The 24399-nt window shown below is 35.7% G+C and overlaps 1 protein-coding gene across 5 annotated transcripts in view; it reads right to left on the bottom strand.

Moving 5' to 3' along the window:
- ARAP2 (ArfGAP with RhoGAP domain, ankyrin repeat and PH domain 2) overlaps nt 1–24399 on the bottom strand; it is a 189326-nt gene that overhangs the window by 42078 nt on the left and 122849 nt on the right. For 4 of the 5 annotated variants that reach the window (XM_045474298.1, XM_045474300.1, XM_045474301.1 and 1 more), the window contains exons 21-26: nt 22547–22759; nt 19176–19281; nt 13421–13568; nt 11857–11925; nt 9231–9305; nt 6337–6454 (exon numbers count right to left, since the gene is read on the bottom strand). In XM_045474298.1, coding sequence (XP_045330254.1) covers nt 6337–6454; nt 9231–9305; nt 11857–11925; nt 13421–13568; nt 19176–19281; nt 22547–22759 — 729 coding nt within the window. The remainder of the gene's footprint in view (nt 1–6336; nt 6455–9230; nt 9306–11856; nt 11926–13420; nt 13569–19175; nt 19282–22546; nt 22760–24399) is intronic. The other variant, XM_045474299.1, reaches the window with a different exon arrangement.

The following is a 24399-nucleotide window of genomic DNA, read 5'->3' as shown; positions in this document are numbered from 1 at the left end:
CCGTTCTTAGTGATATTACAATCACAGTATAACTGACACCACAGATACAGAAATACAGATTTGCAAAAAAATTTGCTAAGTATGTTTTTCACATCAGTATCATATTATGACATGCTTTAGGACAGTGAAAATCCTGAATATCCAAGTTCCTGCATAAAAACAGAGCTGAAACATGGGATGAAAAGGTTACGTATTTATTAGACTACCAATGCTATGTTTATAAAATGGCATTAAAATCCACCTTAAGAGATAATAGGCAGGGGAAATTGAGACATCAAACGTTGCTAGAATATAAATTCCTACCAATAAACAAGTTTTTATTTACAGTTCCATTTGCAGCCATCTGTCATGATAGATTATATGGTATGTACATCATCTGGCATTAGGGCATTACTAGAAATAAATAACTCAGTTGCTTACTATCTATAGCATAAAAATTGCTGAGAATTCAGTATAGTTATTTGAGAAGAAAAGGTTATGGAGGAGGTTATTTAGTTACATAAATCACATTATCATTATTTTTTAATTTTTTTTTTTTTTTTTTTTGAGAAAGAGAAAGAGTTGAGAGCACCAGTGGGGGGAGGAACAGAGAGAGTTGGAGACAGAGAGAATCTCAAGCAGGCTCCACACTGTCAGCACAATGCCCCAGTGTGGGGCTCGAACTAACAAATTGTGAAATATTGACCTGAGACAACATCAAGAGTCAGATGCTTAACCGACCGAACACCTCATAACCAGGCGCCCCTCATTTTCCATATCTTAAAATCATGTCCACAGAATAAACCTGGCCTGCCTTGTTAAAAAGAGAGAGAGCTATCCAATTTCCACTGTAATTAACGGGTGTTGTCCTTAAATTTTTGGCAGTAATGACACAGGATTTCCTCAAACAATCATGATTACCCCAACAGTTAAATTCTTAGCGCCAAACTAAGAGCTATGCAAGTTTTCTCAGTCTTGTCCACACAATCAGAGGGTGAAAGCATTTCTGTGTCATCAGAAGAAGGGCTGGAAAGAACCCTGATGAAAAAATGAACAGCTCTTCCATATCACAGTAACTATGAGGAAGAAACAAGAAAATGTTCTGATACTCCTTCAGAGAAAGCAACTGCTTCAAAAAACTTGAACCGCTCAGTGAAAAAGCCCACTTAAAATGAGGCCCCTTGGGTGTTTTTCTTTTTTTTTTTTTTTTTTTTTTTTTCTTCTTCCTCCTCTTCCAGCATGTGAAGGCCTTTCCGTCTGAAGTTGAAGCATTAAGATAAGAGCATACTTCAGAAGATTAGCTCTGGATGAAGGTGGTACCCTCTCCCAGAGTAGGTTTCAGCTTGTCTTAATGAGTGGCAGCAGTGGGTGAAGGTTACTTAGCATCTTTCAATGAATAAGACAAGAATGACCGTTTCTCTACCCAGTACAAATTTCAAAAGTCCCACCAGACCTTCACTTAGAGGGGAAACCAACTCAGAAATTAGCTGAGCCTAGAATTTAACTCAGCTTTACATACACATTCTCAAAGTATTTATATGGTTTTAATAGGTCATATTTTTCCATCAATCTGACTACCAAATAAGCAAAATAAAAGTTGCCCACCATTTGCTATGGTCTGAATGTTTGTCCTCCTCAAATTCATATGGTGATACCTAATCCCCAATATGATGGTATTAGGGAGTAGGGCCTTTCAGAGAGGTCTTGAATGCAGAGCACTCATGCATGGGGTCCCTTGTAAAAGAGACCCCAAAGAGCTCCCTTCCATCATGTGGGAACACAGGGAAAAGACAGCCCTCTATGAAGCTGAAAACAGGCCATCACCAGACCTGAATCTACTGGCACCCTGATCTTGTGAAACTTCCCAGCCTCCAGAACTGTGAAAAATAATTCCTACTATTTATAAGCTCCCATCTATGGAATTCCACTATGGCAGCCTGAATGGACTAGGACACAATTTCACCAATGACAGCAGTGATGCTAATGATATAGGAGTCACAAATTGACATGCTTCTATCAGTCTGCTTTGGTACTTGTCATACCCATGGCAATTCCATTTATAGGTTTAAGAATCTATTTTCATTATCCTCAACCATATAGGGGTTTCTGGGCATTTATATAACATATTTTCCTCTTATTTTTATATAACTAGGGTATTATTTTTTTAAAAAAACTAAATATAATAGAGTATCTCAGAAGAGTAAAGGAAACGTTACAAAATACTTATTATAAAAGGGGCATTGGATATGACAGGGTAGAAAATTTAGTGACACCTAAAACAAAATCCAGCACTTCTGGTTCACTTACTTACCCCTCTACCTCTCTATCTCTCAGACTATTTTTGGTTACTTGGGGGATTTATAATTACATTTGAAAAAGCAGCAATTCTCTACTGACATTCTTCCTATCAACTACAATCTTGTGACTACCAACGCCTTCACTTTTAGCTTCTTTTTATATTGTACTTTGTCTTCCCTGCATGCTACTAGAAATAAAGCTTTTAACATTTCAGCAGGTCAGGTGGAACACACAGGTTCCATCTGCTTCAGTAAAGCACGATCACTGGCCCCTCTGCTGCTCTCCTAGCACTGCTCCCTTAGAGGCAGTAAAAATGATCTTAGCTTTCTCTTCTGGAGAATTCTACTTAAAGGGTTGACCAGATATTAAAACCATGCCAAATGTGAATTCTTAACTCCATCAAATGTATTCTTTCCTGGTGTACACGGGGTGTTCCTTTGATTGTCTCATAAGTATTTTTATATTTTCATCAAGATAACTTTTTTATTATTAAATTTTTTTTAATGTTTATTTATTTTTGAGAGAGACAGAATGCAAGTGGGTTAGGGGCAGAGAGAGGGGGAGACACAGAATCCAAAGCAGACTCCAGGCTCTGAGCTGTCAGCACAGAGCCTGATGCGGGGCTCGAACTCATGAGCTGTGAGATCATGACCTGAGCCAAAGTCAGATGCTCATCAGACTGAGCCACCCAGGCACCTCTTTTTATTATTATTTTAAAGTTTATTTATTTGAAAGAGACAGAGACAGCATGAGTGGGGGAGGAGCAGAGAGAGAGGAAGAGAAAGAACCCTAAGCAGACTCTGCACTGTCAGGACAGAGCCGAATGTGGGGCTTGAACTCACGAAACCATGAGATTGTGACCTGAACTGAAACCTAGGGTTGGACGTTTAATCAACTGAGTCACCCAGGAACCCCAAGATAACTTTTTTTTTTTGAGTTAGAAAGAAACCAAAAGACAACAACAACAAAACAAAAACAAAACAAAATCCCAACTCACTCTAATCTTACAATTTGTGAAGTACTAATTGTCATATGCAAGTTAATAACCAGCCACTTTCAGAGTAAGCAGCCTTTCATTTTCCAGGATGAAATCTAGTAACAATGTTGCCAGATATACTGCAACCTCTCTTCTAGCTATAAATAATTACTTCCTGTCTTCACTCATTCCGCTTGTTCTTCTCAGTCAGGAGGACCAATGCCCAAAGGCATAGAGCTCCAATGATGTGACACTGGGATATGCTTTAAATCAGTCCTTGAGAGAATAAGGGCAGTGGGAGAGGATGTCTATCCCCAAATCCATGATTCATTATTTTGCTGTGGATGTCCTCATAAATTCAACAGAAATAGAAGCACATGGGAAACAATCAGCTGTCTAAGAGCTAAGCAGGGCCTTGAAATCTCCTAGTGATTCCTAATCTGTAAACAGGAATTACTTTTCATGTACCTTCTACTTGGATACATCTAATCCAAAGAGCAACAGTCCGAGTCACTCAAGTTCCGAATGCATGTATTTTTTTATTCCACTTCAGTTAATAAGATATTTTTAGGGTCTATTCTATATCACTGCACTACACTAGAGGTAGTGACAGATAGAAAGGTCTAAAAAATAATGGCAAATGTCCTGAAAAACTAATATTCTGGGGCAGAGTCAGATACACGATACTATTCTACAAGTCAGATAATATGCAGTATTATGGATCTATAATCAAATAATCAGAAAAGCTCAGTGGGAACTATGTTTGTCTAAACATCATCATGGAAGAAGGACCATCTAAACTGGATCTTGAAGGACAGGCAATAAGCACCTAACGAAAGGGTTTTATTTATTTTTTTTTAATTTTTTTTTTTTTCAACGTTTATTTATTTTTGGGACAGAGAGAGACAGAGCATGAACGGGGGAGGGGCAGAGAGAGAGGGAGACACAGAATCGGAAACAGGCTCCAGGCTCTGAGCCATCAGCCCAGAGCCTGACGCGGGGCTCGAACTCACGGACCGCAAGATCGTGACCTGGCTGAAGTCGGACGCTTAACCGACTGCGCCACCCAGGCGCCCCTAACGAAAGGGTTTTAAACAGTGGAACAATATGATCCTATTTGTGATTTAGAAAGATAACTTTGGCAGTAATACTGAGAGTTATCCTTTACTTACAATTACAATGAAGCTAGTAACCTAACCCTTTCCTTAAAATTAAACAACAAAAAATCAAAAGACTGTACCACCTATATACCATATAGTAATGAAAAACTGTGCTTTACTTATTTAGATTTTAACTGTATGGCAACTATGTGTAAGGCATTATGCCAGACACTAGAGACAGAAAAAAGAAAGTTCCTCCTTCCTTCCAAGGAGCTCTCCTCAAGAGACACAAAGTTCAATGGAACCCTTAGTATGGGTTTCAAAGGAGGTAAACTGGTGGGCCAGATGCGGGAGAGTAAAGATGCATTTGGGAAATACCAGCCTACCCTGGTTAGGCAAAGACCAAGAATGGAAGGGATTATCTATCAAGAACATATATGATGAAAAAAGATGGCAAAGGAGATTGGGTCAGCAAAAAGCTACCACTTAGTGGATAGACAAAGGAAAAATTGACAAAAGAAATAAAAGGAGTAGAGAGCAAGAAGGACAATCCAGGTAGTATCAAATACAGAGTGAAAGACCTTCAAAAGGAATGGGAATAGTCCTTAGTAATAAACCCTATGGAGAGGACAGGTAAAGCCTGAATCAAATTAACTGGGCTTAGAAGCTGGGGGTCACAGTGGTCATCTGCTAAACCACTTTCTGTAAATGGGAGAGACGAAATATGGGGAGACACAGCGTGAACCAACACCAAAGCATGGGAGTCACTGAATCTTGACAATTAATATCTAAAAATTACTTTTTTATTACCTTTTCAGGAGTTAGATTTTTAAAGAATTATGCATGATAAAAACAACGATATGAAAATATGTAGACTAATGAGAGACAAAATAGTTGACATCCCATTTTATTCGAACATTGATTACAACACTCCTACTAATACACGATAGGGTATTTCAATGTTGAATTTTAATTTTTATCTTGAGCTTGCAGGTGGCAAGATTTTACTTTTGGCAGTTTGACAGCTATACTTGAAAGGGTCCCAACACCTTAGTAGGTAGCAGCTAGACAGATGGTCAAGGGACAAAGACATTCTGCATCTTTTTTTTTTTTGTTTTGTTTTTTTTTTGTTTTTTTTTTTTCCTAGAGGTCTTTAAAACCAAATGGTGTCATTAGAATGTAAAGCTTATTCAGCATCTGACTACTGGGATAGTCAAGGTGTTTTAAAATCTCTACCCTTCCATGTCTGAGATAAAAGATGATAAAATATCTGATCTACTCCACTAAGATGAAAAGAAGAAACAAAAAACAAAAAATAAGCTGCTACTAGCTTAAAAAAGTTTTTTCTTTAACAATAAATAATCTTTTAAATCAACATTGTTTTTGTTAAAAGAGCAGCGTATAGGAAATGAGATGGATAGTGATAGTGCCATTCAGAATAGTTATAAATCAGGGGTGCCTGGGTGGCTCAGCCGATTAAGTGCTGGACTTCGGCTCAGGTCATGATCTCACAGTTCATGGGTTTAAGCCCTGTGCCAGGCTCTGTGCTGGCAGCTCAGAGCCTGGAGCCTGCTTCCCTTTCTGTGTCTCCCTCTCTCTTTGCCCTCCTCTGCTTGCCCTCTCTCTCTCTCTCTCAAAACTTATTTATTTTATTTATGTTTATTTAACATTAAAAAAATTAGAAGTTACAAATAAAATTGCTTGTCTTTACAAACAAAGGCCTATTTCTTAAAGTAGCAACATGGATGTCTAATGCTTTGCATTATATTTCCATAGTCAACAAAATAATCATTTAGATGAGTAAAATCATCGAAGGGCAAACTCAAGTGGCAATGACATAGCACACATGCACAGAGGTAGAAGGGAATGAAAAATGAGAAGTTAATCTTTAAAAAACACAAAATGTTCATAATTGCTTGGCACAAAAATAGTACTTCTTCATACTATAAGGAATTTAAGAATCCTATCATGAAAATCACTTACCTAGCTCTTCATTTTCAATGACTTCAAATGTGGCCCAGATATCACCTTTCACAGGAATTATATTTTTTATTGCTAATATATCATTAGTTAATTCCTCTGCTTCCATCACAGGAGAGATCTGTAAGAGAAGCAAAATTTCTTCAGAATGTACATCGGACACAGAAATAGCTATATGACAGAGGCAATAGTGGTCACCCCATCCACCACCTTATGACACTCTTAAGTTTCTCCCTTAGTATGTTTACTTAGCTTCTCTAAGCACACAGAAGAAAACAAGCAAGCAAACAAACAAACAAAAACAGCATATTCAGATCTTCTCCATAAAATAGAATACATTTTAATGTGAGCACATGAACATCTTACAATATAGACATAATCTGGGAAAATATGTTTTTTCTCAGTGAGCAATTAGGGAAAAAGAAAATGTACCTAATCATACACAGAAGATCTTTCACTAGACAGTGAATCCAACAGCATTCTAGGAGTAAAAAATTTCACTCATCAGTTTTATATTCATGAGTTCAAAGTGGTTTGGTTGATTCAGTCTGGGCCCCGAATTATACACAATCGACTGCTGTCTACCATGCCAAAAAGCCCCAGGGTCTTAGTGGTTTGTGGTGGGCCCCACCATGCCAAGTGACAGATGGTGGGGTCCCAAAGCACGCTAGAGCCAGGACTGCAGAGCAGAGGCCAGCTCTACGAGAGTCCCAAAGCCTGAGGCCATGGCATAAGCATGCTGTCTTCTTCAGGGACTTTTGGGATTTTTGATTTGTTTCTTCGTGTTTTTGTTTTTGCCAATCTTAAATGCACACTGGACAAAAGCAAGCTGGCTTTCTTCAATTTGAATTTAGTTGTAACCGTAAACAAAGAGAAGATGTTTTAAACATTAGGATACTGCGACTGCAACCTCGTTTGCACATTTTCAGTCAAAGTATGCACCTATTTTAAAAGTTCTTCCAACAGGAATGTGCTCGTTACCATTTCTCTTGTCCATGACCCATCATGAGCATATCGCACGTATGTAAGTAGCACAGAACACCTTCCATTACAGGTAACTCATACAGTCTATTTTCTGGGCTTTGTGGAATTTAGTAATTTCTTTAGAATGTATTAATGATACAATGAAGTCTACTATCTTTCATTTTAAACAGCCCAATGAAATATAATCTTGAAAGAGAAAAAAAATCTCACTATCTGGGCAAAGTGGAAAACTGTAGTAGAAACATCAGATGAATCATTTCAATAATGCTGCTCATCTGAATGGCTCTGACATTTTTTTTAAGAAGCATAACCCTCTCTTAAAATAATAAATTACTGAGAAACTAAACCGCAAGAGAGGCAGGGAGTGCCTCAGGTAGACATGGGAGTGGAAAACTGAACTCCATTCCTTGTTTCAGAGGGCTCCCAAGGACAGGGAGCTCCTAGAACTGCACACGGTACACTTTGCAAATTATTACTCTAAGGAACATAGAAATCAGTATGATGAGCATCAGGTTAGGAATCTGATGACCAAGGTATGTATTCTGGCCTTAACACTTTTAACTTCCAGTTTGCATTCATGTAAACTTGAGACATTTCCTGTTTCACCTGCTTCCTGGGACTTAGGTAACAACCAACTGAAATAAATATAACTGAATAGTCTTCTAAAGTCTTAAGCATGAAACATATGTTAATGATTATTTTTACATAGTTTTTGCTATGTTTTTAAAGAGAATTTGGAGTTCTTATAGGTGAAACTATATAGTCCTTTACGTGCATCTACTTAAAATAAGAATTTTGCTCAATTATAATAACTTGTGTTAAAATGAGCTACTAAACAGTGCGTGGTTAAGTGGAGCTAAGTCATGTGCTCTGAACACCTCCTCTAGCATGAGTGATGGACTTGTGCTGATTCTCTGCATTACTTCCTCGTGTCCCCTATGATCAACATGCCACGATCAATATAGGAAATCTGATGTGGCCAAGGAGTGGCCTGCCTCTTTGGAACAAAACTTATTACTGTAGCAGTTCACTCCATGTTCTAAGTGAGTTAACCAGTGCCACAGAGACACCATATGTAATCGTTAAAAAATATAAATTAATAATTACAATGCATCTAACAAAACTGAAGCCCAGAAATACATAACATTGTGTTTAAATATTGGACTTTAGATGGCAAAATGTCTTCTTCAAACATAGAATGTAGTCTTACTAAGTAGGAATCTGAATAACCACTGTTACCCTCCCCCTAAGGCAGACTAAGTACTGAATTATGGCAGCACGAGAGGGATACTTTTAATTCAGGAAAAAAAAAAAAAAGAAAGAAAAAAATGATTCATATTCTCATAAAAGAGTTATCCAATATTCAAGTAAATTGGAGACAGAAAGTCTAGGATACAAGAGTAGAAGACTATTAATAAATAATAAAATAATATAGGACTAGTAGTAATTATTAAATGCCAATAGTAGTATTATTTGTGCCAGGCAATTCACCAAGTGTTTTACACCCAGTATCTTACTGAGGACTCACATCAATGATACTATGTAAATACTCTAATTTTTCCTGATTTTATACGTGAGATGGTTGGGGCTCAGACAGAGTAAGTTAATTTGCCTGATGTTAAGAAGCTAGGAAAGGGAGGGGCAGCTATTTGAGCTCAAGTTATTTTTTAGAACCTACAGAATATTGTAACCATAACCTAAAGTGCATTAAATGTTCTCTTTCCAAATAACTAAGTTATGGAATTCCTGGAGAATATTGGAATAAAAAGTCAATCCTGTCAATCAATCATGGTTTGAACTGGACAGGCGAAATAAAATACAAGAGATGATGGAAAATTCAAGGTACATAAATTAATGTGTATTAATACTTGCGATTTCCAGAAGTACCCTTTACATCTATCTTTAGGACTCACCCGAATTATAATGCTGCAGTCGGGTTCTTTCTTTTCTACATACACTTCAATTAACAAATCTCCAGCCTGGGAAACCTAGGAAAGGGCAGATGTGAAGAGAGTAAATATAGGTATATTCTGAGAACATACCTATGACACTTAAGACAGAAAGTCCTAGTCCTTTTTCTAAATACTTCATAATAATGAAATGAGCCTGTTAATAGTACAATAATTCTCATCTTCCAGATGTGGTTGACTAAGAAAAAGGAATCTACACAAAGGATGTAATCACAGGGCAATTTCTTCATTTCTTAATTAAGAATTTAGTGTCCTGAAATACTCTTATATTCTTACTAAAATAACAAACCTGTCTGTAAGGGGAATATGTGGACTTTCAACATATTCTTATTCTTAAGCTATAAGAGCCATCACCATGTATGTTAACAGGAGAAACAAAATGGGGAATGAAAAGGATCCATATGTAATTGTGCTCTAATCTACAGGGTGGGTAAATACCCATAATTAAAAGAGAAAATAGGCATTGCTAGATTTTCAAAGCGATAATGCACAAAAATTGAAATTTTAGGATAAATTAGGTTGGAGCTATATTACAACTACAAAAAGAGTAAGTATAGTTAGCAAAGAAAAAAAATTTGAAGTGAAAGAATAAGATAGATGATAAGGAGAGGTTTTTATTTTAATTACTTTCTGCCAAGCATTAAGTGTTACATTATTTGGGTCACTATTATAGACCAGGAGACATATTAAGTGAAGAAGAGACACTCCTTAACAAAATAAAAACCATAAGATACCACCATGTAGATCATCAGTATAATGAGGAAAAGTATAATTAACACAGAATTTAAACCAATCTATGAAAAATATTTTGAGTAGCTTTTTTCAGAAATTGCCTTAAGTTATATAACCACTTAGAAATAATATCTCACAATTTAAAAAAAATGGTCATAACGGAGAAACTATCATTCTGAAGTTAAATTTGCCTAAGAATAAAATCTGATGAAAAAAAATAGTAAAGAAAACATCTAAAAAATGTACTTTGAAGAAGTGTTTTTAATTACTCTGGCATTACAGACTTAGAAAAGCTTATTTCCAATTTTTCTTACTCATTTTTGATGATACACAAAAATTCTAGGAAAGAAAAGATACAGTTGACATTTCTACTTTTCACTGTGTTTGCATAAACAACTCTCCAGGAAGGACACATTTTAAAAATTAAAAACGCAAACACAAAGAACTCATAGAGTGAAGCTAAAGCAAGAATAGCTAAGAAATTCAAACAGGGATAAGACATGGAGCCTGTCAGAAAAACACACCAGAGCAGAGTTTTGAATGGATTAGAGAAAAACACAAGCAAAAGAACAGGTTTTTCCGAAGTATTCTACTTTTCCTGTCCAATTACTACTATTTTATAGACAATTCTTTTCTTCTACTTACGTACACTTAATTAAAAAGCAGCCAAGACTCATTTCATTATTGCAATATGAACATAAAAGATAAAAATGCAGAAGGACACTCATATTTTATCTTATTACAACATAGGTAATGCTGCCAAAGATTATACCTTGGGCTCACACAACCCTTTATTTCATGACTGAGACTATCCCCCTTGCCACCCCCCCTCCCCCAAAAAAAAAACAGTGATTCAGGAGAACTAACTGATAATGAGCCAGATTTCTTAGTTTTACAGGCTACATTAATTACTTCAGGTCAAAATGGAGGCGATGCTTTCGTAGGTAAGTACTGTCATAGTGCTAGCACTCAGGGATCTCGGGCACTGGAATGGCAGCCCTTTCTCCTCTCCTTCTTATGGAATAGTAGCTCCTAATAAGCTCCTAATAGTAGTTCCTAGTAAGGAAGCATTTGCTTCATTCTCTGAGTATATCTATAAACAGAAGATACTCGACCCATTTATATTATTTACATTTGTATCCAGAATCCACTACAACTCCTAGTGATTAGAAGAAGATTAAATACCAATTTTAAGAAAGTTCAATGAATGCTCATCAAACAAGGAAAGGTACCCTGGAAAACGGCAGTGCACCCTGAACACACAAATCCAATATAATGCAACTGAGGAAAGCAAAAGAAGATTTAGAAAATAGTCAATTTCAGACATAAATCAGCGTATGTTACAAAGATGACATTAGAAAAATTCCCACTAATATAATCATCTGAGAGCATGCAGAGCAAAAGCATAGAAGAGATAATTTATATTTTCAAAATCATAATGGAAAAAAGAATCATTACGGAGCTGAATTTTCAATTTAGTCTTGTATTTCTTTGGCTTTAAATGCTTCCTTTGAAATCCACTCGTATTTTTAATAGTGCATTTGTAACTAGAAATTGATTTTATAAAGGGCATTTGATAAGATTAATAATGATTTTTCCTTCTGTATTTTGAAAAATTTGCATTAACATACTTTGGCATTTCACATATGAACGTCATGCTGCAGAATTAGGCAACTATTTTATCTAGGTTCTTTTTTCCCCATTACTTTTACTTTGCTTCAAATAGGAACTTGAAAATAAATACAACAAACAGCTTTACTTACAACAGAAGTTTTTAGTTGTTGTTATTTTTGAAATTATTTTTTTATTCTTTGGAGATCTAACTATTACTACTCACTTGAGTGTCTTTCCACTTGGTAATAAAGCTATTTTCTATGTCCATTTGTTTGACTTGGTCTTCTTTAACCTGTTTAAAATATAATTTGGGACATTCTAATAAAATACAAGGAGTGATGGTACTCATCCTCACATAACTCTCCAGGAATTTAAAGACCAACAATTTAAAAATAAATGAGAATGACCATCTTAATCAGCATGGGCCCACAGAGCCAGGGCATAAATAAAGCCAACATGATAGAGCCTCATCAAGTTCAGAGAATGTTATGATGACATCACTTCAAGCTGCAGACTCCATCAATGGAAGCTGTACTGCTAATTGACTTAATAAGCAAAGGGGCTAATGAGTGATTTGTTAGAGTTGATGTAGGTTACAAGATAAGACTAATTTCTCAAACTGAAATGCTTGTTAAATGCTTACAAAATTCCTATGATTTAAAGCTGGGGTTAGCAAAACTACGAAAATAATCATTTATTTTTTTGTTAATGTAACAGTACAAACATAGAAAATAAAGAGAGCATGTAAAGCCACACATTACTTTTTTTTCCTAATTCTTTCATTTCTCAGCATCAGAATTACTGCAAAGAAGCTGCTGTTGATCAAAAACAGTGGACACATATAGAAAGAAAGAGATCAAAGAGCAAAGAGAATCCAACAATCTTGGTGTCTATTCCTATATAAATGAAGATACAAATGGTGTGTTTTTATTTTATTAAAGTAGAGCTTCTTTCCCTTGGCTAAGGAATCCTGCAATCACTTACTATAAGAATGTAAGAACTCTACATAGAATAACCTATTACATTAACTCATTTAATTTCAACTGACATACCCATAATCCTGGAAAACAAGAAGTCTTATACAACACCACTTAATAGAGTGCCCCAAGAGGTTAAATGCAACCATGCTAGTGGTAATCAAGAGGTCAGTGTTCATGAAGCAATGGAGTTGGACCTTTGACCCAAATACCCTATATACCCTCCATGTTCAAACCCTGGGCTTATTTCCTTGATTTTTACTTCTTTCAACTAAGAAATTATCCTTATTCCAACAGTTTTCTGATGAAACATGAATATATTAACTTCATAAAATAGCAAATTGAAAGTCAAATAATTAGAACAGACTTAGTAAAAACCACAGAACATTATTTCGGGATTTTCTTCATTTCCAATTCAGACACAATTAAAATAAAACACTAAAATGCATTCAATTGTAGACTTTATCAGCCTGGTATTTATTACCAAATTTGTAAAATTCACAATTTCACACCTCTAAGTAGACACACTTAATGCATACACACACTGACAAGGAAAAAAAAAGCCACAGAAACACTATAAATAGGAATATTCTGTCCAACAGACACCAGATGGCTTCAAAGCAGTCAAATTTAAATGAATGGCTACAGCTAAAAAGGCTACTTGTATCTAAAATATTAAAGATCATGTAACTATTCTTTATTTTTAGATATTCATAAAGACGTGATTATAAAAATCCTAAAATATAAATTTTTATTTGCCAACAGTAACATCGAAACTATTTTAACAAGGGCAGGATATAAAATATTTACCTCAAATATCTCAACATAATTATTAATTAAGTCCTCGATTACATTCACTTCTTCACTAGTTTGTCCTTTAGTTTGAAACAAACAGGATGAAAAGACCAAGGCCAAATTATGGGCATTCATGTGATTGATTTCTGAGCATTTCTGAACCCTGTTAGAGAAAAGCATAGCTCATTATGACACACTTCATAGAATTTTAGTCATAATACCCATTTATCATTATTTAACACACACACACACACATCAAAAGTCTCTGATAGAAGATGTACGGTGGTGATTTAAAGAACAATGCACAGTTTGTTCTTCTGAGTACTTACAGTCAAGAATATAAGAAAACACTACTGTTAAAGAAGATACAACTACAAGTTACAAAGCAGTCCTTGCCTGTGGACTGGATGAGATGCACCGAGACAATGGTACAACCTGAGGCTAAGGCATAAAGATGGGCTTAAACAATGGTGTAAAATGACCAGTGGGGCTGAAGCATAAATGAAACAGGGGAAAGGAGGCAGTAGGTAAGTAGGAAAAATAGCAAGGAAGGTGAATTGAGAGGCATGCAGTAGACAGTTCCAAATTCAAGGTTCAAGGCTCAGCTGAATTTTCCAGGAAGTGCAAATCAGGTGAGAAAATACTTGGCAGCATGTGTTTGTACGGTTAGCCAAAATAGGATATTCTCTCTCAAAAAGCAAACAATGAAAAAATATAATTATTGGATATGACTTGGATATAACTATGAAGGTCTTTTTACAGTGAAAAGACATGAAAAGAGGAGTCAACTCTCCCTATGATTAGGCTACAAAATTTGGGCCTTACAAAGAGCATTTAAAGTATAGTTCACCCTTGAACAACAGAATTTGAACTGTGTGGGTCCACTTACATGTGGATTTTTTTGATAAATACAATACAGTTATATATTTTCTTTTATGATTTTCTTAATATTTTCTTTTCTTTAGCGTAATTGTAAGAATACAGTACATAATACATATACCATACACAATAGGTGTTAATTGACTGTATATGTTACTAGTAAGGATTCCAGTCAGCAGTAGGCTATCAGTAGTTAAGTACTGGGGGGAGTCAAAGTATATGTGGATTTTGATGTGCAGGGGAGCAATGCCCCTAAATCCTGAATTTCAAGGGTCAACTGTATTCACAAATGCTAAATGCAAAGTGATTTTAAAAAACCTACAGGCATCACCCCAATAAAAGGAAATATACATCAATAAAAATGCACAGGTAAGAACTATAAGTGATATACATGTGGGTATCTGTTAATGCTGTTTGCCACTGACTATATATAATAACACCCTGCTCAACTGCCTAATTACATTTTTAAATTTTAAAATACATACTAAAAAGGAGAGACTAACTGTATGAAAGGAATAAAACAAGACGAAGCTAGGTACACCTGTCTTTAAAAGGAGATTCTAGTAGTTACAAAAGAGAGTAAAGATGACAGGAATATATATATATATATATACGTATATATATATATATATATATATATATATACACACGTATATATATATATATGATGGTGTAAGAAACTCACAAAATGCCTCACTGCATGGCAGAGACTGAGCAAGTGCAATCATTGTACATGATTTATAAGATGCAAAGGGAATCGCAAGTTAATAGAGGAGGGTGTGGTAATTGTGGACATCCCTCTCAAAACTATGTCTGTACTCTTATCACACTAAATTATAAACATCAGGAAAATTTATCTGCAGGTCTGCCTGTGTTACCAGAATCAGAGCATCTCCCAGTCAGGAACTGTTGCTTTAATCACACTGGAGTGCATAATAAATATCTGGTGAATGGAATTAAGTAAATGTTAGTCACAGAAGAAGTGATCCGTTATCTGGGGCAGGGATGGAATTAAATACTAAATCAACCTGACCTAACCAAATGGACCTCTCAAACTTCTGAGGACTCTATTAAACATTCTCACCTTCTTGAGACTTCCTTTTGCAATAGTATCCTCCTTGCTACTCTTCACCTCTCTTCTCTTCCATTTCTGCAGCTGCCTTAATTTATGACATAACGTCCAAGGAATACGGTATTTTCCTTTCCTTCCTTTATTTCTCTGCCCCACAAGCTATCATTCCCAAGTGTTTCTATTAAACCCACGGAGTCTCTTCTCACTCAGGCCTCCTCATTAGAAGCCCAAGAAAACAGTTTCCTGGTTAGTTTCTCTGTGTCTATTCCAATCTCTTTTCAATCAATCCCATCCATGGGTTATTGTCCTAAAACAGACTTGATCAGTCACTCTTTACTGTGTGAAAATCTGAATGTTTTCACATGACCACTTGAGCCTTTCACAACCTCCTGCCAGCCAACTACACACCAGCTCATCTCCCAGCACATCTGTTTCCTAGAAATATCCACCACTCATTTCTTGTTACTTATCTTTCCTTCACATACCCCTTTCAATGTGAAGCATTCCCTGGATGTCAACACACAACAAATGATTCAATCTTTCCTCCCATGTTAAAATTCTCTATATTAAAATCTGTTCCAGTGATGCTGTGTTTCCCCTAAAAATTATAAAATGCCCTGCAGCACTCCTGTGCATTCACTCTGACATCCAGAGGTCCCTGATGCAAAGGTTGGGAACTGTGGACTTAAGACGTTTTGTCATTCATGTATTATTATCTTCAAATGTTTCTGTTCACATGGAATCTTAATAGGCACTGTTTAGTATACAGTAGGAACTAAAATATATGCCAGATGAAGAAATGGAGGGAGAGGGGAAGGATGGGAAGGAACTCGTGATCTCAAACTCAAATCTGAATAAAAAATCTTAAAACAATTATGTGTAACTCAATGTTCAAAATATTAACTTAAAAAACTGTAGCAGCCCGGTCATATATTAAACTTTTCTGAAGTTTATTTATTTATTTTGAGAGAGAAAGAGGGAGAGAGAGCATACGCACATGAACATGAGTGGGACAGGGGCAAAGAGAGAGGGAGGGAGAGAATCCTAAGCAGGCTCCAAGCCGTCAGCACAGAGCCTGATGCAGGGCTAGATCTTACGCACCATGCGATCATGACCTGAGCCGAAACCAAGAGTTGGACACTTAACCAACTGAGCCACCCAGGCGCCCCTAAAATTTCTGAAGAATCTGTCCCAATGTCTCATAAGAATTTCTTAGACTGCAAATAAGATAGTTTCAGTAGAATTCCGCTACACAAAAATTCGGTGTACTGCATCTATGCAGGAAGCGACAATGATATACTCCCTAAGCCATATTTACACTTATTAAAGTTTTTGTAGTAGTTCTAACAGCAAAACCAACCAACACACCTTTCATTTTAACTGAAAGGGTTATTTTCAAACATTCCTCCTCCTTCAGAGATCTTATTTCTCAAGCTACTACTGTATTCTTCCTATCCTCCCAAATGAAGGAAACTACATACCCTGATGTATAAAATATTTTAGACTTCTAAAATTTTCTCATATGTTCAACAGTATGATGCTAAATTATTAGAATTAGGTTAGACACAAATTGATAAGGGAGAAATAAAAGTTTATGAAGAGTTCATCATGAGAAAATACAGTGCTCACAGACAGACTCCTGCTAGAGAATTCTGGTCTTTGTACTTTCTTCTCTTCTCTAGCTTTCCTCTTAAATGAGTTTTAAAGTTTGTGTTTATATACTGGATTCACTTGGGGATGCTGTACATGATTATTTCTAATTCATTTAAGAAATCTTCCAGTATGCTCTTTATCTGAAATGGGTCTTAATTACAGAAAGAAACACTCAAGTGATAGTTTGCTGGGAATTTTATTTTAAAACCATTTTCTTCCCCCCTTCCACTCATCACCCACCTCCTTTCTGGCAACCCCTAGTTCTTCTCTGTATTTAAGAATCTGTTTTGTCTCCTTTTTTCCTTCTTTATTCATGTTTTTCTTAAATTTCATATATAAATGAAATCATATGGTATTTGTCTTTCTCAGTCTGACTTACTACACTTGGTATAATATCCTCTAGGTCTTTCCATGTTGTTAAAAATGACAAAAACCTCATTCTTTTTTATGGCTGAGTAATAGTCCTGTGTGTGTGTGTGTGTGTGTGTGTGTGTGTGTACACACTACTACTTCTTTATCCATCCATCTGTTGATGGACACTTAATGTTGCTTCTATAACTAGGCTATTGTAAACAATGCTGCAATAAACACAGGGGTGCATATATCTTTTAGAATTATTGCTTTTATTTTCCTTGGGTAAATACCTAGTAGTGGAATTACTAAATTATATGGTAGTTCTATTTTTAATGTTCTGAGGAACATCCATACTCCTTCCACAGTGGCTAAACTAGTTTATATTCCCATGAATAGAGCAGGAGGGTTCCCTTTTCTCCACATCCTTGCCAACACTTGTTATTTTCTGTCTTTTGGACACTAGCCATTCTGGCTGGCAGAAGGTGATATCTCATTATAGTTTTGACTTATATTTTCCTGATGATGAGTGATATTGAACATCTTTTTATGTGTCTGTTGGCCATATGTGTGTCTTTGGAGAAATGTCTATTCAGGTTCTCCGCCCATTTTTAATCAGATTATTTGTTTCTCTATTGTTGACGTCTATAAGTTCTTTATATACTTTGAATATAAACCCCTTATCAGATATATCATTTGCAAATATCTTCCCCCATTCAGCAAACTGCCTTGTTTTATTGATGGTTTCCTCTGCTCTGCAAAATCATTTTATTTTGGTGCAGCCCCAATAGTTTATTTTTGCTTTTGTTTCCTCTGCCTGAGGAGACATACCCAGAAAGAGGTTTCTAAGGCCAATGTCAAAGAAATTACTGTCTATGTCTTCTTCTGGGATTTTTACTGTTTCAGGTCTCACATTTAGGTATTTAATCCATTCTTCAGTTTTTTGGTTTTCTTTGTTTTTGTTTTTGTATCTGGTGCTGGAAAGTGGTCTAGTTCCACTCTTTCGCATGTGGCTCTCAAGTTTTTCCAGTCCCACTTAAAGAGACGGCTTTCTTTTCCCCATTGTATTCTTTCCTCCTTTATTGTAGATTAAATAACCATGTACGTGTGAGTTTATTTCTGAACTCTATGTTCTCTCCCATTGATTGATCTCTGTGTCTATTTTTGTGCCAGGACCACAAGGTTTCTATCACTACAGATTTGTGGTATATCTTAAGATCTGGGACTGGGGTACCTCCAGCTTTGTTGCTCTTTCTCAAGACTGCTTTGGCTATTTGGGATCTTTTGTAGGTCCATACACATTTTAGGATTATTTGTTCTAATTCTTTAAAAACTTATGTTGGTATTTTGATATGGATTGTATTAAAATTGTAGACTGCTAACAATTTAATTCTTCCAATCTTTGTGCATGGTATACCTTTCCATTCATTTGTGTCATCTTTAGTTTCTTTCATCAGCGTTTTATAGTTTTTTGAGTACAAGTCTTCCACTTCACTGGTTAAGTTTATTCCTAAGTATTTTGTTATTTTTAATGCAATTGTAAAGGAGACTGTTTTCTTAATTTCTTTCTGCTACTTCATTATTAGTCTATAAAAATGCAACAGATTTCTGTATGTTAATTTTGGATCCTGCTATCTTAATGAATTCATGTTATTGGTTCTAGCAGTTTTTCAGTGGATTGAAGCCATTTTTAAGGTATGATGGATAATTGACAGTCACATATAGAAAGTTAGCCATAGTACTTTAAATTTAAGAAATAATGACTTATAGAGTGCCAAGTTTGAAATGTCTGGAAAAGCTCATGAAACCACCCACCTGTAAAGATGTTCGATTACAGCTGCCAACGTTGCTCGGTTGACCCCTGGAAGAGAACGTATAAATGCCCCATACTTTTTAATTCTTTCCTTGTCATCTTGAGTATCTAGAGGTTAAAAACAAACAAGTTTAGGCCAAAACTGATAGTCTGTAACACAAATTTGCCTTTTAACAGCATTTTAAACCAATATTCATTACTGTAGCTCACTAAGTGATCTAATCAAGTTTTAATAGAATAAATATTCAGGCTTCTATAACTCTGGAAAGGCATTTACACAGACATTCCATGTTAGGAAGATAGAGTTCTTATGCTTTCTAATTAAAAATGAAGCACTCTCAAAACCCAAGGTTGCACTTTATCCTCTACTTTATGAACTACTGAACTTCATCTAATAGGAATATATTCAATTGATAACTCAAATTCGAGTACAAATTGAGAGATAAGCTGAAAGTCTTTTAACTTTGGCTATGGGAAGATTTCAGTCTGTTATTTGCAAATGACATTTCTGATTTTTTTTCCCTTGTGAAATCATAAAAATCTTACCAAAACTAATGAACCATCTCGGAGCTATGAACTGTGTTACCCTGCAGATCCATGTATAGGGGCCTTTGACCAGCCCTAGCATCTCCAAGTCATTGGAAAAGGTAAGGGGGCAATGGAGGAAGTCATGTGCAGGCCCTGATAACTATGACACAGACTTAGAGAAGGATGGTCCCTCTGTCACTGTCATTGACAGAACTTGGTTAGTTATACACAGGAGGATGAGAGGCAATTATGTTCCACTTTCCTAACCCCAGAAGTCAAATACTTAGAGAAACTAGATCCAGGAACCCCCAAAGTTCTAGACTCTAGAAGACATGCAGCAGTGGTTTACTCTGACCTGCTAGCTTACAGGGGAAATAAAAGGCCATTCTTCAAATAAATAACTTGTGGTGACTTTGTAACTCAAGGGGATTGCACGTATATATTCCCTCACAATTCCCAACTACCTGTGGAAACAAGACTTTTTCATTTTCTGTTCAGCCCAACCTATTCTATTCACAGAAAGCCAGCAGCACATTAATGATTTTTCAAGAGTACACGGTCACTTGCAAAGGGCATTAGAATCCCTGGGGAGGTAAAAAACTCTGTGGCACATTTTTGAAGTACACTCCAAATCAAAACTGTAACCGTAGCTCCTTTGTACTGCTGTAGCCTACGTATAAGACCTGTAGAGGTAAACATGATCATATTGACTTAACTCTGCTAATAGATGACTAAAAGCGAGAGGGGGAAACACCAAAATTATATTCAAAGAATACACTGGAAGTGAATGAAGAATTATCTGTCATCTCTAGTACAATCCAAACACCCTCTTGTCATCCGGTTTCTAACTATAATGGTATTAATTTAATAAGATGTTATTAATATTGCTACCTTTATAACAAGAAGTCATGCTAGTACAGCATTATCTTCACAAATCTTATAAGGATAAAATAGATGATATTTTCAAAATAAAGCTTAAGCAATTTGAAAGTAAAACTTAAGATAGATTTCAGGTCATATAGAAAATACAATGAACTAGTCAGCTAGCCGCAGACTTCAGACAACTTAATGTGTTCTTAGAAGAATAGATCATCGATCATATAAATAGGTGGTATGACACTGTAAGGCATTCTTTGCCTCAGTGCACAGGACCCAAGAGAGCTCTTCTATGAGGTCATCCAGAGAGTTGTGGTTTATCCTTGTCAGATCCAACATAGAGTACCTCTGACAAGTTAGGGTGAGCTATGTTAGATCTGAAAGCAAACGACTTTAAGGCTATTTGACCTAGCATCTAAAACCTTCTCCAAGTAAATTCTCAAAGAATTCTCATCCAAGTAAAAGGTGAACACATTGCTCTTTGACACTTGCTACTATTTACCAACTACCTACTCCTGGTAGACTGACAATAGTAAAGACATCTTTGTCTTAGAACTTGACAATTGAGCAAAAGTATACTTGCCTCAAATTTTTGATAACCGATTTTACAATAAAGACAAATTGTTAGTCCTTATAAAATAGAGATGCTATAAATAACTTCATAGTTATAAAATTATAATAAATCATGAAATAAAAATGAGAGTGGCAAAGTAGTTGGGCTTAAAGTGATACATTATCTAATTCCATATTTTATATCCCAGATAATTATGCAATCAATTCTCTTTGTGATTAGAGTTGAACCTATTGATTTGAGAAATACCAGGAGGCAAATAAAAGTCTTCTGAATTGGTAGTTAAATTAGGAAAAGCTTTATTTTAGCAACAGTACAACTCCCTTCTTGCTAACACTAATAAGGGTCATTCTTGGGAGAATTTTTCAAACTGTGGATGTTTTATGACATCACTTCAACATTAATCCCTTAATATATCATATTTATGTGTGAGATTAAACAAATACTTTCACTGAAAAAGTCTATTTCTCAACAGAGGCATATCATATAGTCAAATTCAAAGGTCACTTTCCCAAAAAATCTTGAAACACATTAAATGTACAGTAGAAATATATTAGTAAATTATGGTCAAAATTTCAATGATAATTTTAAAATTTTTTTAATTGAAAAAAATGATCGAAAATCATTTTGAAAGTATTGTAGATATACATGAAATGTTTGTGGTTTAATATAAAGGATTATATATAAATTATAGGTATGGGGGACAAAGACTACAAAATAAGATATAAAAATGAAAATAGTTCTATTAGAAAGATGGGATGAAAGGTAATGTTTACATTTAAAAGCCTTCATTGTTGTAATGTTTTTGTAAAAGGAGTTATTTTGAATTAATAGATGTAAATGTAGGTTTTACTGAATCAATTTGACCCAACAAGTGATTTAATAAACTACTTTTCTAGAGTCATTTCTTAAATAGGTTCTTACAGTGTAGCAAGGCTTTTCTTCTTCTTTTTTTCTATTTTATTGAAGGGGAAATGAAGAAAGAGTTTAAAAGCTATTGTTATGTACCCTACAGAGGTAGAATGAATGATAAAGGTAAGCCAAAGAGCTATATAGGGAAATCATATAAAACCAATCTTATATTAAACCGTTCATTTTAATCTTAATGAGAAATTAATAGCATACACGGACTTAACCGTAACACTTTCAAAGTTAAAGCAAAGCAAACACTAAGAAATCTGCAAACTAAGAATTACTTTAACATACTACTTAGCAATTATTACTATAAATTTCTTTTGAGGTAGATATAAACAACTATGGATATCTACACAATATCTGTTCTAAGCCCTTAGGTACACTGTTCCTTTCAATTAAATTTGCAGATTAGCAAAGATTTCAAAAATATAATTATCAGTTTAGGAGGCAAGCATTTACTATGTTCCATATTATATGTATTACCTAAAGCAGAGATCCAATATGGATAGAGCTCCTTAGTAAGAAGTGCATCATCAATGTCGGAGAGAAAATTTTTCAACACGCCTGTCACATCTTCAAGCTGATGTTTTCCAGCCCTCAATTTAAAGCTCCTTGCATCCTTTTTGAAACTCTCCAGGAGTTCGCTTATATGCAAAGGATCACCATTCTTTTGATAGATATATTTGCATCCTAAACCTTTGGTTAAAAAAAAAAAAAGTTACATATATGAAGTCTAAAATCAAAATCTACTTTTATGGCTTAGAAATATAGACTTTTGTGTTGGGACATTGAGCCAGACAAAGTCATTATCCAAGAGTTGATATAAACATGCATGAGGGGAAAAAGGTCCCCCACCCCCTAATTTTAGTACTTAAAATGATGAACAAACTTCTCAGCTTTTAGCAAGCTTTTAACAAGCCCCTGCCCAGCCCTTCCCCCTTCATGGTATCTTCAAATGTTCTTTTACCACAGGTGTCTGATCTTTACTTTACCTCCCAGAATTCAAGCCTGTCCCCAGTTTCACTGATAAAAGTGAGGCGCTCTAGCATAAATTTTCTTAGCCCTTTGCACTCATATTTGTATATTAATTTCTGTCCCCACTTTCACCTTCTTCTGGATGAGGAGTTGAATCATCTCCTTTTCAAAGTTACTGATTCACCAGGTGTCCCATATAAAATAAGAGGATGAGGAGCGGAGAGGAGTGAGGATAATGATGATGATACAAACAAAATTTTAAAGTGCTCCCTTGCCCCTCCCAGGTCTCTAGATCTCTCTTCCTTCCAAACCCCAGCTGACTTTCCTATATTTATTCTTCCTACCATCTCATGCCCCTGTTCATCCTTCAACCATAATCTTGCTTCTGTACATCTGTTGGGACCATGTTCATCAAGAATATCAATGACATCCTATTTTTAGGTGCTTTTCTGTTTTTATCTAATGAGAATCCCCTGCAGTGTATGACACTCCAAATGAATCCCTGCTAAAATTCTTTTAATGTCATAGCTTTCATGACATTATAATCTCCTAGCTTTCCCCCCATTCCTCTATGACTACTTGTCCAGTCCTCTATTTATTCTACCATCTAGTATTTACTAAGGATTCCATAAATCCAGCCTCAATTCTCTTCTCTTTTCTACTCCCTACAAAATTCTGTGGGTGAACCCACCCAACTTCATCAGTTTAACTACCACATACACATTTTCACCCAGGTTTTCATTTCTAGGATTTCAAACACACACACATACACTTCATATACAGATACTTTATAAATATACCTGCAACACACACCATTTTCATGAATAAGTCAAAATAATCTGAGGAATTAAGTCTCCTGCCCCATTCACTACTTCACCTGTTAATCTCACTATGGTCTTTATCTTGTCTCTGGTATCTCAATACATGGCACTTCCTTCTCCTCAGTCCTTTATAAGTCAGAATTTTTCTTTTTCGCTTACAATATTAAAAAGTCACATATATTTTTCATCATAGCCTTGCTCTCAAACTGTCCCCTTCTTTCTATCCCATGTCCTGTTATTTTTTTGCACTCAGTTCCTCACTACATTGTCACAGCTCCCTGCCCCTATTCTTGTGTAGCCCTCTGGTCCATCTCAACACTGATAATAGCTTGATCTGAGATACAGGTCTGTTGGTGTCACCAACATGCTTAAAAATCTGGATACTGCCCTCTCACTGCCTAGAGGACATGTTTGAGGATTTATTATAATATTTAAGACTCTACATGAATAGGCTTAACCCTCCTGCCTCTCATCTACTGTTCTTCTCATGCTAAGCTCTGGTCACAATACAAAGTTCCCTCAATAGACAACTTCTCTCAT

Source organism: Leopardus geoffroyi, chromosome B1 (assembly GCF_018350155.1).
Source record: "Leopardus geoffroyi isolate Oge1 chromosome B1, O.geoffroyi_Oge1_pat1.0, whole genome shotgun sequence".
In the NCBI taxonomy this organism is placed as follows: domain Eukaryota; kingdom Metazoa; phylum Chordata; class Mammalia; order Carnivora; family Felidae; genus Leopardus; species Leopardus geoffroyi.
This window is presented reverse-complemented; position numbering and strand designations above follow the sequence as displayed.